The following is a 25,306-nucleotide window of genomic DNA, read 5'->3' as shown; positions in this document are numbered from 1 at the left end:
CAATGACCGGCAGTTTTAAATACGTCCACTGGATGTTGCCAAAGCCACACGTCACTCTAAACCACCCACTGTAACTGTGTATGCTGACTACAATTTATCAACCAGAGAACATTTGAGAAAACATTCATACAGTTGTTATTTGACATAATCCAAAAGAACCCATACTAATTTTTCGTTAAAGGAAAATTATATGAGTCAAATAGCACATTTTATAACAAAGAGACTTGGGAGTTCGAAATGTTTGTTATACTCCTGACACTGTCCATTCTTATGGGCAATATAAGTAAATGTTTGTGCTGTTTAAATGGTAAATGGTAAACGGTCTGCATTTATTTTCAAGTCAATGAAGACCTCCCAAGGCGCTTTACAATGTGCTTAACACTAACCCATGACCTATTATTCTAGTGTTTTTTTAAGGCAATTTATTTGGATGCATACCTGTCAACCTGTACGGTTTTGCCGTACAAAGTATGTTTATTATGCATTTTAAGACGTGTACGACGGACAAGAAAATCTGTACGGAAAAACGCAAATTTGTCAATTATGGGTACCATCCGGTATACACCGACTATCACGAAATGGCAAATCAATCAAGTCAAACGAGTTCGAGTTGTGTACTGAAAGGAAGTCCGTCTCTTTTTAGAGAACCGGCTTTTTCGGCTCAACTTGTTAAAGAGAGCCGGCTCTCAAACGGCTCACTTGCTATGATGCATTTTATTACTAACTATTATGTTGTATAAAGAAGTTGAGGAAAAAAAGAAAGTATAAAAGGAGAAAATGAAAAAAGACAGGTTTGTGGTTATCCCTTTAATCAGTATATTACCAACAATAATTGAATGCCAGAAAATGAATTAATAATTGTAATAAGAAAATGTATTATTCTACTTAATTATATTTGCATGTATTTTTCCTTCTACAGTGAACGTCTGAGCTACTTAATTTTTTAAGTTTTTTTAATAATAAACCTCATTCATGTCGAGCAACTCAGTATCTCACAACAAAATGTTAATTAACAATATATATGATATAACGAAACACATGTACAATATAACATGTTAAACTCCATAAATAAACACGTTTGAAAAAAAAAATGGTGTAAGATTATAATACGACAGTTTGTAAGGGCATGGAGCATTGTAGGTTGACAGGTATGTGGATGTCTCCCTTAACCGCAAAATTTGCTACTAAACTATGCTTCCGATCACTGATTGGAAATGATCAGTTATCACTTGGAATAAAAAATACAAGGTTAAAAAATGCCAAAAGTTAAAAACCTTTAGCTACTTTCTGTAATAGATATGAATTTTAACAGCAAAGTGCCCAAACTTGGGTCAACATTTTTATTAAAATATTAAAATAAAAGCAGAAGAAAATCGTTTATATCATTAAATCAATCATTTACAGTGCCCCTTCATGAATTCTGTGTCAATTTGCACATTATTCACTCTCAAAGGTTTCAGATCATCAAACCAATTTTAATATCACATAGAGACAACCCAAGGAATTACAAGATACTGTTTTGAAAAGTCGATCCCATTTATTAAGGCACAGAAAAAAATCGAAACCTTCTGGCCCTATGTGATGGTGTGCAGCCCGTTGCATATGGCATAAAAATTGCAGCGCAATTGTCCCCCCCCAAAAAAAGATGCGAACTATAAAGCATTGATTGAATTTATTAAGTGTTAGGCTCCCCTTCTCAGCCTACAATTCTGTCCTCATGTCTGAATTTAATCAGACCTTTCTAGCTCACAGATGTTACTGAAAAATATATTTTTTTCGGAGAATTGGCATTGCAGGAAATTGTGTATTATTTAACAACTCTAGTGGTAAAAAAAACTAATTAAAAGAAAAAACACTGATTTGCATAATAAGCAAAAATACATGAACTGTCCTATGAACATATTTAAAAAAAAAAAATACTCCTAAATCAAGATATTCTTATTTACTTTACATAACAAGAGGTCAGTGGGGAGCACGGCGGCGCAGTGGTTAGCGCATGTGCGGCACAGTTCATGTCTTTGGAACCTCCTGCGTGGGTGCAAATCCAGCTCCAGACTTCCTGTGCAGAGTTTGTATGTTCTCCCCGTGCTTGCGTGGGTTTCCTCCCACTTTCCAAAGACATGCATTTCAGGTGGATTGGCCAGTCCAAATTGTCCCTAGGTGTGAATGAGCGAGCAAGTTGTCTGTCCCTGTGTGCCCTGCGATTGGCTGGCAACCAGTTCAGGGTGTCCCCTGCCCACTGCCTGATGCTTGCTGGGATGGGCTCCAGCACCCCCGCGACCCTACTGAGGATAAGCGGTGCAGCTGATGAGATGAACAAGAGGTAATCTAGAGGGAGCTGACATGATTGCCTTGTGAAAGGCTGGGCAAAAAACTTGCAGTTCTGTCACTTTGAGTCTTAGTAGTTTGTATTCTTCCTTGTGCTTTGTAGCACTCATTTTCTGTTTCCTTACACCAGGGATCTCCAACCTTTTTCGAGCTGAGAGCTTCCTTTTGTTACTGATTAGCGCAAAGGGCGGTTGGATATGAATTTCAAAAATAGCAACTTAGCCAGATGGCTTGCTAAATAGCTAAAAAGTAGCTTGCTAGTTAGCTCGAAAAGTAAAAAGGTAAAAAAATAAAAGTGAGAAAGTAAACTCAAATTACACATTAGATCATTTTTAAATATATAGTTTGTAAAGCTTTATCGTGTACTACACCAAACTTTAAATATTGGAAATCTCATGAATACACGTTTAATTATGTATTCATTTTATTTATTGAGAAATTTTGCTGAAAATAAAATAACATTAGCAATTTGAGTTTTTTAAATGCAGGAGAGTGAATTCTTGCACATCATTTTAGGATGAAAATGGTGGAAATAAGAAAAGGACTGTTTACAATATAGTCCAATTGCCAAACCAAACCCCCCAAACAAAGTAAAAAAAGAAGAGTTTATTCTAAGAGAGACACGTGGGCTTAAAAAGGAAATTTTGGACAGCACCCGTGGTTGAGTCATTTTTATCATCCACCTACATTTCTTACCAGTAGCTATCAGCTGCCATTTTGCAATCACCTTTTCCAGTTCAACCCTGGTTTGTGATGTTTGTTTATTGTTTTCTGGTTCAAACAGTTTTATTGCTGATTTTGACCATTTGTTTGTGACCATTTTGAGGATTTTGTCATTAAATAATATCCTTTTTGAGCATCTTGCCTTGCTTCCAGGTCCACTAAAACCCACAATGACCCAACCATGGGTGCTGTCCAAAATGTTCTTATTAAGGGTCAGGCAAATTAGGGACAGGCGTAGAGTAATTGGACACACCTTTCCCAATCACAAACCAATTAGGGTCAGGACCAGAACAGAAACAGGACCCAATTGCATAGCGTTTACTACAGTTTTTATTGAAGGAAAAAGGATAGGCTGCGCCCACGATCCGGTGTTCGCTGGACACGGGAATCAAGTCGCTCTCGTATTCGTAACCCTAACCCTAACATAGAAATGGATCTTCCGTAGCACGCGATGGCGGTGTCAGGGACGGAAAAACTGGTCGGTAGCTGGGACTGGGAGAGCAAGGCGTGGTCGGAAACGTGTCGTAAGCCGGGACAGGAGACCAGACGTGGTCAGGATCAAAACAGGTAGTAGCCGGACACAGACGGAAGCAACAAACGGGACAGGTGGGAGTCAGGGTCGAAAAAGGCTTGCCTAGTATACACAGAGGTTTGCAGACGGACTGACAATGGGGACAGACAGGACTGGGTTCAAATAGTGACAGGGAGCCAATCAGGACCTGCGGCGGTTGGCGCCAAATGAGCGGGCACAGGTGATTCCCGTCAGTAATCATGACAATTAGGCGCCCTCTGGTGGACGGAGGCACGCCAGACCTTAACAGGAATAACACTCAGCAACAACAAAAAACGTTTAGCAGCAAAAAAAAAACATGATACAACACGATACTTGTTTTTCCTGTGTGATCTATTCTCTAAAAGAACTCTGAATACTCCTTTTTAGTATTAGTCTATAAACTATTTGAGTAATTAAGGGAGACTTTTTAGGTTGACCGAGCTAATTTTAACCCACTACTAATAATTGCAACCATGTGAGAACATAATTACAATGTACAGTATGTAGCAAGATATTAATAACGTAACACAAAGAGTCATTTTATAAATGCATATTTGTCACGGTTGCCAAGGCGCCCAAATGGTCCCGCCCGTGTGGCGCTAGCTGTGGCTCGTTAACAGATATGCTTTCTGTCTATTTTAAGCTCAGCGCTGTCATGCTTCCCTTGTCAGCCCGTCAACGAACTTTTGCCCCGCAAGACGTGGGTTTCAACTCGGTCCTGTTCCTGCTGGTATTTCCTGCCCGGTATTGTTCCCGTTTATTTCGTCCTGTTTAATTTCGGTTTCCAGTTTTGTTTCCGTCTAGTTTCGTCCTGTTTATTATTTTCTCCAGTTTTCGTTCCCGTCTAGTTTCTCCTGTTTATTTTCAATATCCTGATTCATTATCGATCCTGTGGGTCCTGTCCTGTCCGGTATCGACCCCATCTGTCCAATATCAACTCGGGCAATTGGAATCGATCTCGTCGGTCTCTGGCTTCCTGTCTTTCCACACCAGACCACTGCCTGACATGCATGACTCCCCATTTCCCGTAAAATAAAAGGCTTGTGAGAGAACGTCACGCGTTTGGGTCCTGATCCAGTTCTGGTTCTTGACAATATTAAACTAGTCGCGCTTCGCACTAAATAGTATGAAAAAAAAAAACGTAGCTATCAGCTTCAAGAAGGTTGGTGACCCCTGCCCTAGACCCTTGTGAAAATTATTTTTCAAAACATCCTGATTAAAATTGTCCAGGGATACAGCGGACGGAATAGTTGTTTTCTAAATCTCTCTACTCTGGGTTATAATACAGTAGGCTGGCAGAATAAACTAATGAAAATTAAAGCCAAAGCTTTGGGGTCTATCAGCTTACAGTAATTATGCTTGGACTTAAGTTTTGAAATATTACATGAGAAGTATAATACATACACGAATATGACGGAGGGGCAAGACAGTCGTGCAGTGGACAGTGATCTCTGCATATCACAATCATCTTTAATACCAAATAATCTTTCAATAAACCCTTAATCCGGGTGTCAAATCTCAGGAAAATACTTTTCTCTTCCCAGATGTAGTTACATCTTTTAATCCTCCCATTTATGTGGTAGGCCCAAACATGGGGAGGCCGGCATAAAAATATGGCAAAACAAGACTTGTATTATATTTAAAGAAGGGATCAGAGACGAATGATCATCTGAGTCTTGTCTGAATTGTTTTTAAACTCTTGATTGTGGACAGTAATCTTTTGTCGCTAACATCTGACATGAAATATGTATTGACGGCTGGTCAAACAGTTGACATGTATTACGCAAATAAACAGTAATATTCATGTTTGCGTTTCAATGATTTAATTCTATTTTTTTAAACCTTTTTCAGGGATTCCTTAAATTGCTTTGTGTGGTAGCATTTGTTGTTGCTCTACACACATTCAAACTGAAAAAATGTTTGTAAAATTATGCACTTAAATGTAAGAACGGTGTAAACCAAGGGTGTCAGAAATGCGGCCCGCGGGCCGGATCAGGCCCGCTTAGGGATTGAATCCGGCCCTCGAGACAATGGTGAGAGAAGCGCAAGAGAAAAACGAGCTGCAGGCTGAAATATGTCCACTTGATGTTGCCAAAGACAGGTGCCTCTCACAAATGCTGCATTTGTATTTCTCTCTCTCTCTCTCTTCCTCCCTTTTTCTCTCACTCTCTATGTCTCTCTCTATTTCTCTCTCTGTGTCTTTTTCTCGTTCCTTGTTCCTCCTCCTTACTGTGTTTTTTTACCTTCTTTTGCTCTCGCTTCCCTTGTTCCTTTTCTCTCTTTTCTGTCACTCTCACACTTTCCTCTTCTCTCTTTCTCCCCTTTTCTCTCAATCTCCTCTTTTCTGTCTTCTATTTCTCTTTGGATTACCTTCTTTCGCTTTTGTTTTCTCCCTCTCTAAATATTTCTCTTTTTATCTCTTTTATTTCTCACATTATCTCTCCCCCGCCTCTCTTTTCCTCCCTTTCTTTGTCCCACCCTCTATATTTTTCTCTCCCTTTCTTTCTTTTATATCGTTTTTCTTTCTCTCTTATCTACTAGTCCAGCCCCCGAGAGAATGTTTGTTCTTTTGTCCGTCTATAAAACTATAAACCAATCAACAAGGAAGTATATTAAATTACAAATTGATAATCAAATAAAGATTTTACACATAATTTTACATATGTAACTTATTTTGTATTTTACAAATAACTTAAGTCGGAACCTAGTAAAATATTCATGATCCAGTAGTTGAGTATTTTCTTATTTAAAGTATTTTTAAGTATGTTTGTCTTTTTTTCTAGAAAAAAAAAGAAAGTATAGCAAAATCCCAAGTTTCTTTAAAATGATTAAACAAAATTAATAACCTGTACTTTTTGAGCAACAGTAACCACAAAAGCTTTTTACTGTCAACATTATTTATGGAAAAAATATTAAACCTGTGCCGGGATTGAATTTTTAAAATACTTTAGACGTACAAAGTTTTTGGGGAATGAAAAAAAAAAACAGTACCTTGGCTTAAGAGATTGGGAAACTGTGTTTGACCATAATACAACGACCATAAATTTTAAAAATAAAAACTTTCGGAAATGGGTTTAACAGTTCTGGCTGGATTTAAAGAAGTTTTGGGTGGCATTTGTCCTTTTTTTTCTCTCCAGGAATAATATAGGAATGACTTCACTGGTAATTCCAATTTTTCATAGTTACACTGACAATTGCTTGACTTAATTTCAAAGTTTCTTTATTTTATGAAATAAAAGAAAGGTGAAGTACAAAAGCTATAAGGTTGTGCGTTAAGTATAACACACAATAATATCTCTAATAACATGTATTCAATAAGACCTAAATAATTTAACAGGTCTCTTTTTAAATCAATATATATCACCACCATTAAAAACAAACACAACACACAAAACTTAAAAGGTAAGATTGATAGAGACTGGGTTTCACAAAAAATACAAAAAAACAGACAAAAGTATGCATAGTTTTATTAACACGAATGACACACAGAATTAAAAGTAAAATCACAAATGTTGAGGTTATAAAATTGACTCCATTTTTGCATTTGGAGAGAAAACACAATAAATAGGACATTAGTAATCAAAATGAAACAAGGTTCAGAATAAACTAAATAAGGTATAAAAATGATTTAAATGAGCAATAAATAATGACAGATGGTGTAAAATCACAACAGGAAGAATGGAGTAGTTCCTCTATATAGAAGGTGAACCTCACAGAAAAAGCAATAATATTTACTGCTGTTCTTATTCGGCCCATTCAGAAATACTTTTGGTCAAATTTATTCTCCAAAAATTGTATCCAAATACTGTCCAATGTTTTAAATGATCTTTTTTAATCAAAGCTCCTGTTGACAACCTCTTCTCTTTGATTTTAGTGTAGTTCTCTTGATTGTTATATTAGGGTTCTCCGAGTTCCCCCTCCATGGTACGGACTAGAACGTACAGCTCAGCCAGACCAACTACAGATGTCGTGATCAGGGCAGAAATCACGCGCTGGAGGGAAAAAAATATTTAGGCAGATCAGATTTTGCAGATTCCTGGAAACTCAGAAAATCACAACTGGAAATTGTTCTCGTATGTGTGCAATAAATAGAAGTGGAAGAGAGATATAGTCATCATCTGATTCTTACCGCTGTCGTTTCGGTGAAAAGGTACTGACTTCCCATGTAGGAGCATGCAAAAGTTGCAACTATCGTTACCAGGAAGTTGAAGACAGTCACCACTGCGGCTTTGGCTGATCGCACTTCAGAAAACAAACAAAAACAGTGTACAGTATTGTTCAGATTTTCTTATTGAATCACACAAGTATAAAGAAGAACCTTTCAAGGAGATGTAGATTTTTATATCTAACATGTCAACATGCCTTAATTGAAACAACTCGCATCATTGATCATCCTATTATCCGACTACTTTGAGTCATGGTACCAGAGACGAACGTTAGAGAATGGAGAAAACCTCCTAAAAGATATAAACGTTTTAAAAAAAGGGAGAAAAGGTAAACAAGTCTTTGGTGTATGTGATGATGCGTCGGACTTTGAAGGAGATTAAATAATTGCAATGTGAAGTTTGATATTGGTACCGTGAATACGAATGGTGTGATGAAGAGATAAAATCTGATGCCTTATCGCAGGGGTAGGGAACCTATGGCTCGGGAGCCATATATGGCTCTTTTCATGAGTACATATGGCTATTGCACATCTCTCTGTGGCGTTTTAAAGCCAAGTGATTTCATCCCGATTTTGGCCCATATAAAGCAGAAGCAACTTAATGCAGAAGTTCGATAAGAAACCATTTAAACTGATAAATAGAAACGCTGGCAAACAACTTTGAATGGGTGAGCAGATCCCTGCACACAGCACCTCTCTCTCTCTCTCTCTCTCTCTCTCTCTCTCTCTCTCTCTCTCTCTCTCTCTCTCTCTCTCTCTCAGTGCAGACAACACCGAAAGTGAATATGACGATATGCTTATCGTTTGCAGTAGTTTGGGACATTTTTATAAAAGAACTTTGCATGGACATTGTTTTGAAACCGTTATTAAGGACAAATTTAATGGAAAAAATTGCCTCAACACCCTTTACTTAAGGTGAAAGACAAATTGTAAATAACATATTTACATTGATTTGGGACACAGAATTTGGCATTATAATCATTTCATACATTTGATTAAATCATCAAATGACACACAGTGAAATAAAATGTGCTGAAGAATAAGCTTTTGTCTAGAGAGCGTGTTTTGCAGTTTTGTCAATTTTGTCTGAAAATATATGATGTGGCTCTTTCAATTTCTTTTTAAAACATTTTTTGCTTTTATGGCTCTTTGGGTCAAAACGGTTCCTGACCCCTGCCTTATCGTATGTCATTGATATCTTTGGTGGGTCAGTGGTTAGGATTCAGCGCTCTCACACCCATGACACGGGTTCCAGTCGCGTTGCATCCAGAGAGCAGTGGATTCCACCTACCCCCTTTTCCTTCCCCCATATCGTACAAAGACCAGGTCAAATAATCATTTTCAATGTTCTGTCACTAATTTTCAGCTAAATTTTGCTTACCCGATAATAAAAACATAAGGCATAAAATGTATTGCAAGTGTCAATATGGTAATCTCAGTCAGCTAATTGCTATTGGTATTTATAGCAGGTCCTCTTCTCTCTCAAAGTTTTTTTTTCCCCATTCGAGGAGGAACTGCACAACCTTCACTTGCTTTTACTCAAGTATTCATTTAGATGACTGCTTTTTACTATTACATGAGTAATATTTTCTAAAGTAACAGTACTTTCACTTGAGTAACACACTTCAGCGCTGTGGCACGCTGCCGAAATGCGCACTTCGACGTCAAAACTATATTTTTCAGAAAGCAATATCATAAAGAGCATGCTTACAAAATAGTCAATCAGTTGGATTCCAAATCACAAAACCCAAATAAATTTTCATCCTCAGTGTCACTATAAAGATGCACCACTTCCTCTTTCCACCTCTGCGTCCCTTACATCAGACGTCATTTGTGATTCTCGATAATAGCTTACAAGCTTTACAAACTTTTCTGTTTTTGGCCAAATATTTCACTATTTGCATCCTGTAATCTGCAGAATATGATTTTCTTTTAAGCGCCATCTTGTTCAGTTTGCTGTACTTCTCCCAAATGCGCCCTTTGGCGCAAAACCGGTTCGGCACCAAACCGTTAACTTCGGTTTTCTTCGGGGCCGAAGTAAAGCTTCGGGTTTAATCCGGGCTCGCCCCCTCAAATAAAATTAATTGGCCAGGTTTTGGGCTTTTTATTACCAGAAGGCCGGGTCGGGCAGGATTTTTTTATGTCCGATCTTACCTCTAATTTGGACTACATATTGCGGGAACAGAAAACCTATGAATAAGAAGAGTGACTCGTAGTCCGTTTCCAAAAGTGCTCCAGGGTTGAGGAATAACATGCCCTCGAAGATAAGAGCTGCTATCCCATTGAAAATGTTTGTCATTGATAAGATTTTTCGGATTTTAATATTGTACACCTGCAATGGTGTTTGCATCGGATGTCAGTTCCAAATTTTCATTATACTTCACTGTTCATTATTTTGACCATCGTGCATCAATTCAAAAGAAAAATGTGAAATACATCTCTTAATCCACATGACAATATATTCTTAAGCAGCTGCACCATCTAAATAAATGTGCAGCAGTTATAAGTTATATATATTATAAAAAAATAACCGCTCAGAACCCTACCCAACACAGGCAACAAATATAATAATAGTCAATTATTATGTCTTCTAAATATAAATTGTACAACACACTAACCTTGCTGTCCAAAATCTGCCAATGTTCCATTACGGTTCATTTCCTGCACAAGAGTAGAAGTATTAGCATTAGATAAGTGTATCCACTATTTATGGCATTTTTGCTGGAAAGAGAATTGTGATGTTGCTTCTTAAAGAGTGTTTCAGGATAAAACATCTCATCTCATCTCATTAGCCGTACCGCTTATCCTCATTAGGGTCGCGGGGGGCTGGAGCCCATCCCAGCCATCTCCGGGCAGTGGGCAGGGGACACCCTGAACTGGTTGCCAGCCAATCGCAGGGCACACACGGACAGACAACTCATTCGCTCATTCACACCTATGGACAATTTGGACCGACCAATTCACCTGAAATGCATGTTTTTGGAATGTGGGAGGAAACCGGAGTGCCCGGAGGAAACCCACGCAAGCACGGGGAGAACATACAAACTCCGCACAGGAAGTCTGGAGCTGGATTTGAACCCACGACAGGTTCCCATGACATGAACTGTGCCGCACAAGCGCTAACCACTGCGCCGCCGTGCTGCCCAGGATAAAACATTTCAAATAATATTAAATCCCTGGAGTTTGCATGTTATCTCCATGCCTGAGTGGGGTTTCTTTCACATTCCCAAAAAACAGATGGTTATCTTGGCTATTCTAAATTGTTCAAAGGTATGAGTAAAAGAGTGAATGGGCATCGTTTTTTCAAGTTTGCTCCTAATTTCAATTACCGCCAAAAGACAGCTGAGGTAAGCTACACCCTTGATATCTGCACAGCAATTAACAGTTGGGAAATAAATAAATGGAGATTAAAGGGTGTTCGTGAAGGAATGTACCTGATTGTTTACATTACGAGTCATCTTGTTGTATTCCTCATTTGCTAATCTGGCTTTAATGACTTCCAAGCGTGCAACCAGCTCAGGATTCTGGAATTAAAGAGAATCATTTTAGACAGTATTTACCAAACAAGTTGGATAAATGCTGAAACATGTGATCACATTGATTTCTTGCAGCGATAACAATAGTGTACTGATTTCAGGTTGAAATTTGTACCAGGTCATTAAAAAAAAACGTTTCTATGTCAATATTGTTGTACATATATTTCAATCAACAGCAACTTACTCTGGGGGGCTTGACAACTTCCGGCAGGTACAGATAACCATCCTCCAACAATTCATGCAAATAAAATGGATGGCCTAGAGCAAAAAAACAAACAAATCACTCGGCATCTATATGCTGTCAAATTAACGCTTTAACTTACGTTAAAGCTTAAGAATCACTTTAACCTCATCAAAAGCAAGTTTAAAACTATAACTCAGACTTAAAGCAAACTCAACTCAAGGGATTTCCCCAAAAAATATTGTGTTTAATGGTCCCAAGCCCAGGCAGCACGGTGGTTAGCGCGTGTGCGGTACAGTTCTGAGGTCATGAGATCGAACCTCCTGTGTGGGGTTTGCATGTTCTCCCCGTGCTTGCGTGAGTTTCCTCTGGGCACTCCGGTTTCCTCCCACATTCCAAAAACATGCAGGTTAGGTTAATTGGCCTGTCCAAATTGTCCTTAAGTGTGAATGAGCGAAAGAGTTGTCTGTCTTTGTGTGCCCTGTGACTGGCTGGTAACCAGTTTAGCGTCTCCCCTGCCCACTGCCCGAAGATAGATGGGATGGGCTTCAGAGCCCCTGCGACCCTAGCGGTGCAGAAAATAGATGGATGGATAGATGGATGTATAAGGCTTTACTTTTTTGCAGCGTCAATCTTTAAAGCATTAACATGTTTTTCAACCATGCAAACAGAACCCCGATTTTAGCTAACCTGCATTGGCTCCCTGTTACCTTAATGTGTGATTTTAATGTTCCGTTGGTATTGTACAAAATCATGCATTGACTTTCTCCCTCATATATATCCTTCAGATTTAATTTCCCCCTGTGTTCCGGTCTAGAGCCTTCACTCTGATAATGCTGGTCTACTAGTGATCCCAAGAGCCAAGAAGAGAACCGCAGGTTCAGGAGAGTTCTCTATTCGGGCCCCGGTGTTGTGGAATGCTGTGCCCCCGGAGATTGGATCTGCAACCTTAGTGGAACTGTTTAAATCTAGGCTTAAAACACACTTCTATTCTATAGCTTATGAATGACTTATGTTTCATGTTGACAATATCTGTATATTATTTGTTATAGATATATCCATTGCAGCCTGGTCATCCTGGAAGGGGAATTACCTCATGTGCGGTACCTTCTCAAGGTTTCTTCATTTTCCTCATGTTGAGTGAGGTTTTTGAGATTTTTCTGGCCCTAATGTAGGTTTCAGATCAGTGGATGGTGGATGGTGGTTTGCAATAATCTGTGGTCTGTGCAGCCCTTTGAGACCCCTTATCATTAAGGGCGATTCAAATAAACATGACTTGACTACTCTGCAACAACATACAATATGTTACTTTTTGATCTGGTTCAATAAAGCATGCAAAAGGAAATACGGGGGAAGCAATGCTGGCAACGGGCGATGGAGTAGAGGAAGATATAAAAAACAGACTTTCGTGCAACAAATTACCTTCTTCTTGAAGGTACTTCTTCAATTTTCTTGCTGTGCTAAATGGCAACGTTATTTGGCCTTTCTTTTCAAGTAGAACCTTCAGTTGTGTTTTCAGTTCTTCGGGCAAAGATGAGTCCACCTGTTCCAACAGTTCGGAAACCTTCTTTCTGAACTGATCACCAACTATGAACACCGAGGCCATGATTTATACAAAGGACGGCACACTACAAAAATAAATTGGAAGGAATTTAAAAGAATAATTTAGCAAGTGGTTTGTTTAAAGAGCTCAATGTAGATCCACGCAGGACGCCATGTTTTTACCCCGTGACCACATGACGTGCAGCTCACGTGATCACTGGTGTTAAATGTGCTTTACATTATACTTTCACAAAAGTACAAAATATGATTATAAAAAATATTTACAATATTTTTTACCTGTATTGGGGTGTTATCACAATTTAATTTTTGTTTTGTTATAATCTCATGGGAACCACGTCCCGTTCCACGTGATTGTTGACGGAGCGTTCATGTCTCCCTGTTTTTTTATTTACTATTAGTACTTACCACGCAAACCTGCAGTTTTTAAAGTGTATTTACGTGATCAATATTTTTTTGTGAAATATTGTATTATTATGCTTAAAAATCAAGTATTTTCCAAAAGTCTTCGAGAAAAAAAAAAGTAAGTTCATTAGTTACAGAGGAAGGGCTTGTGGTATACAGACTATTTCAGCCTGTCCCGAAGGCAGCATCGGTAAAGGACGTGCGTACGTACGTGCGTTGACGCGTGCCATCACCAACAAAGATGGCGGCCTGTGCGTTACGTAGAGGTCTGTTGACCACTTTTGGTAAATACAACAATAAACACGCACATAGATTAATAAGTGTGGCTGACAGTAAGTTCGAAACGTATAAACCACAACTGGAATGCCGAGCCTGTGGAACGTTTGGCGTCGTACAGCAGAAAAGATTCATGTCGTCACGGTAAGACACGCCGCCAGTGTCCTCCTGTCTGTGCTAACTAGCTAAATACTTAGCTTCTAATGATTTGATAAAGACAGCACAGTCAATGGAAACAAAGGAACTATGGTCGTCTGTCAAAATTAACATGAGCCAGAAGCGTTTTTAAATAATTTATAAACATGAGCGCGTATCTTTAATGGGGCAATACATTGTAGCTTCTGTGTCTTAGGTACTATTCATTGGCTTAGTCTCAGCTTTAATTTTGTAACTCATAAATGGCAATGATTCTGAGCATACTTAAACTAAAGTGTCCATCTAAATTTAATTTGACCAATCATGTATTATACTACATGCTGTTTTTTAAAACACCCCATGCCCAAAACTGACCTTCAATAATTCATACTTTGTAGTGATGCTCGGTCAATTTCTGCTCGTATCTTTTATGTAGTTGCGAGCAATCAGAAGAATTAAAGGGACAGTGTGTATAATATAGCGAGTTTTAGTAGTTAGTAAACACCATTCGTACAAATAAAAAACATGAGCTAAAATACATGAACGCTCATATGAACATTTTCTAAAATATTGTACATCGTTTGAGGTGTCTTACTTTTACTTGCAGCACTTTAGGAATCATGAATAGGGGTAAGGGGGAGAACAATAATAATATAATAATTTCCTTGTATTGTCATTCTGTGTAACAATGTACACAGAACGAAATGTCGATTGCACCTGACCCGTTGTAGCGAGCCGATGCAGCCGCAGCCAACAGAGGGCGCCGCCGACCACTTTTTAAGAAGTGGTGGAGAGTGATTTTATGCTCGTACCCTGATTTTTTTGTTAGTGTAGCCTGAAAATTGTGAAAGTGAGAATAAGCCTGTTTCAAATACAGTCCAAACGCCAGCCCAAATCCCCAAAAAGATCTAAAACGAAGAGTTAATTAATACTTGAGGAATGATATGACTGAGGATGCAATCATGACTTTAAGCCAGTAGATGGCAGCAGAGAGTAGCAAAGTTTAGGACACCGCTTTTAAGGAAAGATCTCAGATAACATCATTTTGGTTAAAGTGAAAAATATTATTTATTTTAAAATGTTATATGTGCTGGAAAATATTTACATCAGATTAAATGGATGCGATGCGTAGTTTGAGGTGCGCTTAAAACGTTTTTTTTAAATAAATATTTTCTTTGTTAAGAATGTTTATACAATGCTGAACTGAGTTCAAAGAGCCTTTATATTTGTTTACACTGTGATGATCTGCTTTTATCCTACTTTTATCATCGGTTTTCTGGCCGAAAAACACATAATGTTGAAGGGAAGGAGGCGGGGGGCTTGGGGAGGACAGAGAAATCATGCGCGTGGTCGTGGTTTTTCTTTAATTGTAGGATGAAAATGGTAAAAGAAGAAAAGATCTGTTTCAAATACAGTCCAAATGCCAACCCAAACCTTTAAAAAGATGCAAAAGGAAAAGCTTAATCAAGTGCATTGAAGAATTTCACATACTTGCACGTGCAACATAATGAGCTGCAATGAATATTTCAGCCAGAAGATGGTGTCAGCAAGTAGAATATTTTGAACCTACATATACCACTTTTAAAACAGACTGCATTATTTGTTTTCTCTAAATGTGATAAACAGAGAGTGGAGACAGTTAGACATAAAATAATTAGTTTTCTCTGAATTATTACTTTTGACAAGTAATGAAATCCAACATTATGCCATTCCATCAAATTTATTTTTTTAACAAATGGTTTAGATAATCACAGATTTGGGTTTCAAAACATTTACGAATCTTAGGATGATTCATAGCTCTACCATTAGATTATTTTATTGGATTTTGAATACTCTCGTTCTAACACTCACCATATTATATTGGTGTTTGTCTTCAAAGCAAAAGTAAAGTTCATTACTTTATATGAATAACAGTGGTTGTTAGGCACATACCGAGTTTTGTTTTTAAAAAATATTTTTCTGGTAAAAAAAATATGTTCAAATAATTAATTCACTGGAATCAAACCATAAACACATCCAATGTAATATTTGAGTGCAGCTTTAGTTCTGGATTAGATTAGCATTGGAGGGCAAATAGAATAAAGCATGTTTGTGACCAGATGATGCCTTTGCGGGTTTGTGCAATTGAGTATCTCTGTGTTTGTCAAGGCGCACTAGTGAGAACTAATGGAATTTGTGACATCTGACAAGTCAAGGTGTTCTACACAATCTTGTCACTGTCACGATTGAGATTATCACTATAGCAGCAAAGGCTCAAAGTGGAAGTAGGATTTACCCTCCTGTGGGGATCATATAGATTGTTTTCTTAAGAGGGTATCTTCTTATGTTATTGAAATATTGAATATTTTGTCGTGGCAAGGATAGTAGAGACAATTAAAATAACAGAAAAGCCATTAATATATGACAAGGTGATTGCAGTAAACAGATTGTTTGGATTGTTTTATGTGTAACAGTCATCGATATTGTCGTTTGTGTTCTGGCAACGTCCCCATCGACTGAAGAATGTCTCCCACGGTTTGCAATTAATTTACTTCACATTGATTTTTCTTAGCGGCGTGTACTTAAAAGGACAGTATGTATTATTTGATTGCTAGGTTTCACTGTATTGTTTAGTGCAACCAAAACGCATAAGGAAGGATACAAATTATGGAGACTCAAAGTGACTGATAAGTTTAAAATCTTGTAGACACTCAAAATAAGGAGAAAGGAGAAATACATCAATGCATTTTTAACTTGCAAGGATAACAAGAGAGAACCTAAATCACAGTTAAGAAGTTCCACTCTGTTCCAAAAGTCGTATTCAGAGCCCCCCCCTTTTTTTTAATCTCCTTGGTTGCAAGCAGATCTGCCCTAAAGTGTGTGGGTATCGAAGAACAGCAACTTGATTGGTCGATAATGACAATTATGTGCATAAAAGTCCAAACAATGAACAAAGGTGTGGTTTAACAGTATAAAAAGGAACTGGCGTCATATGCAATCTCCTCCTTTTGCATGTGTCCAATTTTAAAAACAGAATAAACTATATGCACCATTTTTTGCTTAGCCTTTGCAGTTTTTTGGGGGTAGTTGTAGCAAGCTTGTTATGTAATATAAATATCTTGACTTATGAGTATTTTTTTTAGAAAATGCATGTTTATATGTTAGTTTATGTACTTTTTGCTTGTTATTGAATTCAAGATTGCTTTTTTGTAATGCACGTCTTTTACCACTAGGAGGGGCTAAATAATACACACTGTCCCCTTTAATCAATATCCTGACCTAAATTAAATTTGCAAATGCATATAAAAATCCCATTCAAATTTGATCAAATGCTACTTTTGTTAAACAATGTAAATGTGAATGTATAGTCTCCCTATTGTTGTTACACAATTATTTAAAAACCTTTGAGATGGGAGGAAAAAAAATCATCAACTTCAAACTCAAACTCCTATGCAATAGGAGTCAGCACACAACTTGCTTGTCCAAGTAAAGATGAGATTTTTTTTACTATCTTATATTTTGTCCCACACTTGGGGATGAAAGATGTGAGACTAACCTATCGACATATAATTCATTCTTATAGACAGAAAATACCCCATTGCATGATTAACTCTGTATAACGTTCCCGTCGGATTCTTAATCAATTTCCTCTGATAGACTGTCTTGTTGAATGTTCCCCCGTATGACTAAAATTGTTTCCAGGGAAAATATTTATAAGCAAACATGACCGCCATCTTTTGGCCAGACAAGAATGCTACAGTGGTTTCAAGGGTTGATTTACAAGGTGGTCTAAAAGTGAATTTATAACTACTCTTGGATATGCAAATGTGATATTCCAAAGAAAGAAATACTATAGCGCTTGTGTTTGCTCTGGCAGGGTTGTTACAGTGTGCCTTTCACTTGCAAACACCCCTGTAAAGTCTAAAATAAATTTGTGGCAAATGCAAGCCTGATGTTGCCTGTATTTGGCAGGAACAGGCCTGAAGGGAAGATTTTGGAGACCGTTGGTGTGTTTGAGGCTCTGAAGCAACATGGCAAATACGAGACGGGCCAGGTAAAACTTGCAAAGTCATGTGTAGTTGCCACACAATTATGTAAACAAACACATTCTAGGTTCACACTGGTATATTTCACATAAGTGTTGTCAAAGTAAAGCCTTTGCACACTTACATTTATTTTGCACATGCCAGCCTTGACAAATATTTGATCGCATTTAGTTGAAAACAATGTCAACCTTTTTAGCAGAATTAGCTCATACGTCTGTGTGGTTCTCAGCTTTTTCTCCACAGTGTCTTTGGTTATCGAGGAATTGTCTTGTTTCCATGGCATGCCCGACTTTATGATAGAGACATCACACCTCCCTTGTCTGAAAGGTAAAGGCCCGTCAATTCTACATCAGTGTTTCTCAACTATTTTTTTATTTGTTTGTTGCACACTTTCATGTAAAAAAGGTCAAATTAAAAGGCGTGTCCAAAATGTATTATGTATTATAATACATTTATCTTTCCATTTAAGTTTTGTTTTTCAAGTTTTATATTGTCAAGACCGGATATAACATAACCTCTATTGACAATATATTGACCTTAGAAAATTGCTCTATCATTTGTGTCCATTGTGCCTTTGGAATACATAGTTCATTAAATAATTTTGAAATGTTTTTATGTATAACCATGCATTTAATTAGTTTTCAAAAGAAAATTGTTACAGTAAAATTAGGACCCACTATATTTTTATAGGAAGGTTCTCTCTGGTTGAAAAACACTGTTCTAGTTGACAAATCTTTTAATCCTAAAAAGGCTTTCCAATTGTTCGGTGTTTATCCTTTTAAACCACAAACTTCATGTCTTTAATTTCATTGGTTTTTATTTTCCCAGCAAGCCCGATCCCCCTGGTGTGCATGGCTCAAAGGAAGTGAAAGGGAAAACACACACTTACTATCAAGTTTTAATCGATACTAGAGACTGCCCTCACATTGTAAGTCTCTCTCATTTCTTATTAGCATATTTCTTTGCTTTAACATCAAGCATTAGCTTGTGTTCTTGAATCACTTTAAGCACTCTGTGGGATTTACTGTTTTGGCAATTTGTGGGTGCTCATTGCAAACAACTAAAAACGTACCCGGATTAACAATATGGCTTCTTGACGCATTTAACAGTCGCAGAGGTCTCAGACAGAGGCAGTGACGTTTCTTGCCAACCACGATGACAGCAGAGCGCTTTATGCCATCCCAGGTTAGTTACTATGTCTACACCTTGTGTCCAGGTAGACTTTATTACCATGTATAGCTAACTTAAACACGTAAAGCTGCAGTAATCCGCCTCAGGATGATAATCTTTTAACATTTTTACTTGTCTCTTTCCTTCAGGTCTGGATTACGTGAGCCACGAAGACATCCTCCCGTACAACTCTGCAGAGCAGATCCCCATTCAACATGAGCTTTTTGAACGCTTCCTTATGTTTAACCCTGCCAAATGTAAGCACGTAATCTGTTGTCCTTCGAGATGCCAAGAACTGGTTTTATTTCATATCTTCTAAATTCTCATGATTCAGCCCTTTCTATTGGTTAACTTGTCTTTCTATGTACATTGTAGCTCCTCCATTCATTGCTAGAGATACCCTAAAAGCATGGCAGGAAAAGAACCATCCCTGGTTAGAGCTTTCAGACGTCCACCGGGAGACCACTGAGAACATCCGGGTCACTGTAATCCCATTCTACATGGGCATGAGGGTAAATAATGGAGCCACCCCTGGGCCCTCATTGTGTTGTTTTAAGCATGCGATGATGGAGCCTTGGCATTCTAGCAGAGGTAAGATTTGGCCTGAAAAATCCAGCCCGACCCAGGCCGAAACCCTACCAATTAACTTGATTTGCAGAAGCAAAACTGGAAATAGAATAACATCAAAGATGTAAGGAAAACATGTATGACAAATAACAAACCACCCAAAACACTAAAATTTTACGCAGAAAATGCTTATGCAATAAACTCAAGTTCAAAGAACATTTAATAATCAAATGTAAACAGAAAAGAACCAGGAATGCAATAAATTGGTGAACCTTGGGCAAAATTGATTAGTCAATTCCTAGTTACAAGTAGGACTCTACTAAAAGAGGAGCCAATGCATTTAATGTATGGTTAGCAAGAGCCGAAGCATACAGAGGTTCTTTAAATGTTTTTTTTTTTTTTTTCATTTTTCAATCAAGGTGTTTTTATTTTTTTATTTAGTATCCACACATTGTTTTGGTATCCATTTTTATAAAGTTATTGCATATATATTTCTATTTATTAGAAAAAACAATCTACAAGAGAGTAGCTGACCCGACCCAAAGGTAATGATTGACTTTTTAGGCCCGACCTGGGCCCAAATTCGAGTCGGGCTCGCACTCTGGCTTTGGCTTAAAATCTTACCTTTTCTTTCCAGTCAGATCTAAGAAGTGCATCTGTTTTAATATAGAAGTCTAACATTTTTGTCTGTTTTTAGGAGGGCCAGAATTCTCATGTATACTGGGTGAGTATAGCAAACAATAATGTACTAAAAGAAGCATAAATGTTTAATTACGAAAAAACTATCTAATACAGCTCTCATAATATCCTGGCAATTTCTGATATTATTTCTCGTTTTATTTTTTCTTGTCAAGTGGCGATACTGCATCCGTTTGGAGAATATGGGCAATGAAGTGGTTCAGCTTAGAGAGCGACACTGGAGGATCTTCAGTCTGTCCGGAACCCTAGAGACTGTCCGAGGCCGTGGTGTCGTCGGGCGGGTCAGAGCAAATTATTAACTCTTTGAGGGACTCACTGATAATCCATATGAGTCATTAATGTGATAATGATTCAGATAAAATGGTCACTTGACAGTATCAGTTGGGTCCTAGAGTGATATTTTTCAAAGAGGGCCTGATTCCTGGTGATATCATTGAAGCTACCCAGATTAAGTCACTTTTCAAATGGAATTAATTATTCTTTTTTCACTCCAATTCATATTTTATCACATCAAAACACAAAACAAAGTAATGAGGTTGCAAATGAACACGTTTGTCGCTCAAGTGTCAGTTTGTCCTCATTTGCTGTTGGTTCTGTTTGAAAAGTGCAAATATTGAATATGTCTTAACATTTTTAAGCTCAACTGTTTCCATAAATGTAGTAACCCACAACATAGGGCAGTTTTTATATTCTCATAATACCTTATTTTCCACGCTAGAAGCCACACTGGATTATAAGACTCACCCCCCCAAAAAAATAGTCTGTCATATATTTTTCATACATAAGGCGCACGGGACTATAAGGTGCATGGAATTGAGACTACATTAAGAGCTACCGTATTTATATATAGTGCATTAATGAACCAGTCAATAAGCAGATTAATGACTTAAATCGCAAATATAGAGAATCCTGGATCACGGCAGTTAGGGTGCTTACATTTAGCCACTAGACAACCATTGGTACAGATGACATACGAAAAGGCATTAGAGCGGATCTCATTGTCACATTGTTTTTACTCACGGTGCCAGAAACCCTGCTTTGCCAGGGAATTCAGACGCACTGGTGAAAATGTGGAGAGTTGTTAACCTATCAGTTTAATATGTATACACACGTAAAAGAGCTTGTGTTGTATTTTGGTGAAAGACTTTTTCAGTTTTCTGTGCCTTTGGCAGTCTCATTGACGCAGAGGTAAAGAAGCAGAGAGACTGTTTAACCTATCATGATGCACTATGTAAATCAGTGTTTCTGGCACAATGAGTAAAAAGTGTGATAATGAGATAACGCTAAATACCTTTTCATATGTAATCTGTACCACCGGTGGTCTAGAGGTAACATGTTGGCGCCCTTACTGCCACGACCCGTTGCATACAATTTACTTCTATTAGGGCTCAAATACGCAAGTATATCGTAAAACCTGTTTAGTAACGCACACCTACAAATATCTTTTGCCTTTTCCAATCTTATCCACCATATCCTGCGGTTTATAAGGCACACTTTCAAATTTTGGGCCGATTTGGGGTTTGAACGTGCGCCTTCTAGTCTGGAAAATATGGTTATCTTTCAAAATAACTCCGCAAATTCTGTATTTTCTTTGACTTATGGATCTGTATCTGTATAGAAAGTTAAGTCCCACAAGGAAACGAAAACCGAGGTTGATCCTTTTGTTTTTTTTTTACAATTTTAACCTTGTCATTATGTGTGATTAAAGGAGCCGGTGTTGTCCAAAGAGCAGCCAGCATTTCAGTATAGCAGCCATGTCTCACTACAAGCCCCCAGCGGACACATGTGGTGAGTTTTTCTGTAATGTAAACTCAAATTTTGAGATTTGCTATTTTCATTCAACACCACCTCCAAATGCTGTGTGATTAACACCATTCCATTTTCATTTTTTTGCGGTTAGGGGAACATTTCGTATAGAAAGGACTGACGGCTCCCATTTTGATGTTCGTATTCCTCCTTTCTCCTTGGAGAGCAACAAAGACGATAAAGCTCCCCCTGCAGGATACACATTCTAAATGTGACCAATTGCCCAACCCTATCATTACCTGCCTTGAGTATCAGAAAAATGAGTTGGGTTAAGGAAATGGGCAATATAGCGTTTTCTAGATCTTCCATTTGCACACCCACGTATCCCATTTTCCTTGTTGAGTGAATACAAATAAGCATGGCAAGGTTAATTATAAAGCAGAATAAGCCTGGATGGGGGGAAAAAACAAGAAAATGTATATTGGAAATAAGCTGTTTGGCACAGATTACCTGAAGTATTGACCAGGTTGTGTTTCCAGAGTCAGCAACGGTGCACATCACTAAACAATGACTTCATGTTAATACGGAAGATAGAATACGGAAGATAGAACAATTCAGCGTGTTGATTCTCGTTTTCTTGTTAACCATTTTTCCACTAGGCTTTTCGGTTAAATTTTGCCTATCTGTCTTTTTAAAAACATTTACACTCTACAATCTTATTTAACAGTTAAGACACAAGCAACTATAAATTAGGTTTAAGTTGTTACTTTGGAGGTTGCTCTTAAAATAAGCGATGTTTTTGCATGAGCAGTCAGCATCTACAAGTTGAACGGCATCATAAAGGTGCAAATTTGAGGTGATTTACTCTTGGATGAAAAAAAATGGGATTGGAACAAGGCAGTCTCATGTTTGACGCAGCTTGTTTTTGGTTCCATTTTATGGATTATATTGTGAGTTGGGGGCAGCAGTTCTCCTGCTCTGTGTGAATGTGTTTTTATCTTGCATAATAAAAGTGATGTCTGCTTTTTGTAGACTGAGGATGTCTTGCATTCAGCCAAGGTGCATGACACGGAAAGACTTCCAATGATTCGGAAATGTTCTTGCTATAAAAGCCATTTTGATAAGTGATTTAAAACTCCTATGGTTGGAATACTGTAAATAGGAATGTAATTAAAGGAAAATAAATATGTTTTGAAAAGTACTCCAATACTGCATTTCTTTGTCCAAATTGTATGCACATTCAAATTTGTGACATTGTTATGTCTTGCCACTAAGGAAATGTATCTGCATATTATATATACACGTACTTTGTAAGTAGAAATGATACCCTTATAAAGGATGAATTGTGACGAAAGATTTCTAGTTCTTCTAAGAACCTAATGTGTTTTTTTACAAACATAGTCAAATCCCATTCAGAATGCTTATTTTTAGTGTTTTTTTGTTCCCTATTTATGTAGAACGTTACTGTGTTTTTAAATATGAAAAAATAAGTAAAGTGGTAATCATGGAGACAATTCAAAACTCAGCTCTGCCCTGGATAAACTAAAATCCACCAATGAAAAATTAATTGATTCTGCTTGAAAAAAGAAAAAAAATGCACTAAACTAGGAAAAATAATTATACAGGGCCATATGACACAGTTCTGAGGTCATGGGTTCAAATCCAGCCAACAGCCTTCCTGTGTAGAGTTTGCATGTTCTCCCCGTGCTTGAGTAGGTTTTCTCTGGGCACTCTGGTTTCCTCCCACATTCCAAAAACATGCATTTCATGTTAATTGGCTGTCCCTAGGTGTTAATGAGCGAGTTTAGGGTGTCCCCTGCCCACTGCCTGAAGATAGCTGGGATGGGCTCCAGCACCCCTGCGACCCTACCGAGCATATGCAGTGCAGATAATGGATGTGTAAATAAGTAACATTTTTGAAGTTAAAGTGGCAGGGGCACACGAGTGTTCCGCGAGACATTGTGTGGTGTTACGCAGCAAACTGCTTAATTTTATCTTTGCAAAAACAAGTCATCTTAAAGTATGTTTGTGTTCTTCCAGTGATCAGCTAGGTAACTGTAACATCTATCCAAATCAGTAGGTGGAAGATTACTTGTTTGCATATAATCTGTTCATGAGGCTGTTTTGGGATTTTTTTTCAAGTGTATTTTGTGTGATGAAGCTGTTTTAAATTGTACTGCAAAAAAAAAAGGAAGTGAAGATGTCCAATTAACTAATACAGAGAACTGGTACGATGAAGTGCAGGTGGGAAGACAAATTAGGTGCAGGTGGGTGTAATCCAGCCACTCCCCCCAAGTTTACATCTTTTTAGGGGGGTATGGTGTGCCGGATTCTAACAAAGTTCTTGCACGTAATTTAGCTTTTTTTTTGTAATCTAATTTTACTATAAAAATCAGAAAGAACAAAAAAAGCCTTTGTTTAACTTTTTGTTTTCTTTTCCTAGTAAACGGGTTAAACATATAGCAACACCCAAAATTATAGAATATTCAATAACCAAAATGACCAATCGGTATTACCTCCTCAGCCAATGACCACAAATTATAAGAAAAACTGTCAATTAAGGCAACATGATTTTTTTTTACGTTAAACAAAACACAAAACTGGTCCTGGTATTATTTTTTAAACCTTTACAATCGACGCCATGTGCCTCTTTTATTAACAAAGTATGCTTCGTCTTAGAAAGGGTTGTAAAACACTGCTTTCTTTCCCCGGACCTAACTTGAACAACAGCATCCTCTTCTGTTCACACCGTCAAAGTGCAATGTTTTATTCATCCAATTTTTAACAGACATACAAAAACAGATTAAGACAATGTCGAACACAAAAAAATAATAAAAAAAAACAGTAGTTTTTCTTAAGTAAACATGAACTTGGAATTGAGATCAAGTCTTTGTCATTTTTACCGGAAGTATATGGCATATATCTCATTCCTAAATGCTGTAACAAACCGCGCCCAAAGATGTTCAAAAAGTGAGTAAGACACACGGTGAACTGTGAATTTTGAATAGCTCATGTTAATTTTACTGCGCTAATATACAATATTTTATGACGAAAATAGAGCCTAGCAGCTGGTTTAAGATAAAATAAACCTTGTTAATAATTGTATGGTCGGCATACACATGGCAGACTGCGTCAACCTACTTCACCACTACGACTATACTATTAAAAGTAATTCAACTCTAAGATAGCCACACTAATGTAAGCCATAATGGGTTAATAACATACCCTAAACTTGGT

The 25,306-nt window shown here is 37.7% G+C and overlaps 2 protein-coding genes across 3 annotated transcripts; one reads left to right on the top strand and one right to left on the bottom strand.

Annotated features, from left to right (window-relative positions):
- Nucleotides 1-7,054: 7,054 nt before the first annotated feature.
- Nucleotides 7,055-13,219, bottom strand: vma12 (vacuolar ATPase assembly factor VMA12). Its single transcript, XM_088345534.1, has 6 exons — nt 12,909-13,219; nt 11,490-11,563; nt 11,204-11,293; nt 10,388-10,430; nt 7,734-7,846; nt 7,055-7,596 (listed from the first exon to the last, which is right to left on the bottom strand). The coding sequence occupies exons 1-6, from the start codon at nt 13,090-13,092 to the stop codon at nt 7,501-7,503; spliced, it is 600 nt and encodes a 199-aa protein (XP_088201660.1). The 5' UTR covers nt 13,093-13,219; the 3' UTR covers nt 7,055-7,500.
- A 430-nt stretch (nt 13,220-13,649) lies between these two features.
- Nucleotides 13,650-23,270, top strand: poldip2 (polymerase (DNA-directed), delta interacting protein 2). 2 transcript variants are annotated; one of them, XM_088346193.1, is made up of 11 exons: nt 13,650-13,871; nt 17,820-17,895; nt 18,117-18,214; nt 18,716-18,815; nt 18,997-19,072; nt 19,207-19,314; nt 19,433-19,569; nt 20,322-20,348; nt 20,479-20,604; nt 22,032-22,111; nt 22,224-23,270. In XM_088346193.1, exons 1-11 carry the CDS (start codon nt 13,693-13,695, stop codon nt 22,336-22,338), a joined length of 1,122 nt encoding a protein of 373 aa, XP_088202319.1. In that variant the 5' UTR covers nt 13,650-13,692; the 3' UTR covers nt 22,339-23,270. The 2 variants fall into 2 exon arrangements, with proteins under 2 accessions (XP_088202319.1, XP_088202318.1); XM_088346192.1 differs by having other exon boundaries at nt 17,814-17,895.
- Nucleotides 23,271-25,306: the final 2,036 nt, after the last annotated feature.

The sequence above is a fragment of the Urocampus carinirostris genome, chromosome 10, assembly GCF_059441175.1.
Source record: "Urocampus carinirostris isolate Australia breed hairy pipefish chromosome 10, RoL_Ucar_1.0, whole genome shotgun sequence".
In the NCBI taxonomy this organism is placed as follows: domain Eukaryota; kingdom Metazoa; phylum Chordata; class Actinopteri; order Syngnathiformes; family Syngnathidae; genus Urocampus; species Urocampus carinirostris.
Note: the sequence above shows the minus strand (reverse complement) of the source record. Positions and strands in the feature narration are given on the sequence as shown.

Bases quoted from the DNA above. Each gene is read 5' to 3' on its own strand.
- poldip2 (XM_088346192.1), top strand. From the start codon at position 13,693: ATGGCGGCCTGTGCGTTACGTAGAGGTCTGTTGACCACTTTTGGTAAA. The intron at 18,215-18,715 runs GTAAAGGCCCGT...TTATTTTCCCAG, and splicing joins ACACCTCCCTTGTCTGAAAG to CAAGCCCGATCCCCCTGGTG. The intron at 19,570-20,321 runs GTAAATAATGGA...GTCTGTTTTTAG, and splicing joins CATTCTACATGGGCATGAGG to GAGGGCCAGAATTCTCATGT.
- vma12 (XM_088345534.1), bottom strand. From the start codon at position 13,092: ATGGCCTCGGTGTTCATAGTTGGTGATCAGTTCAGAAAGAAGGTTTCC. The intron at 11,294-11,489 runs GTAAGTTGCTGT...CTTTAATTCCAG, and splicing joins AAGTTGTCAAGCCCCCCAGA to AATCCTGAGCTGGTTGCACG. The intron at 10,431-11,203 runs GTACATTCCTTC...ACTCTTGTGCAG, and splicing joins CTCGTAATGTAAACAATCAG to GAAATGAACCGTAATGGAAC.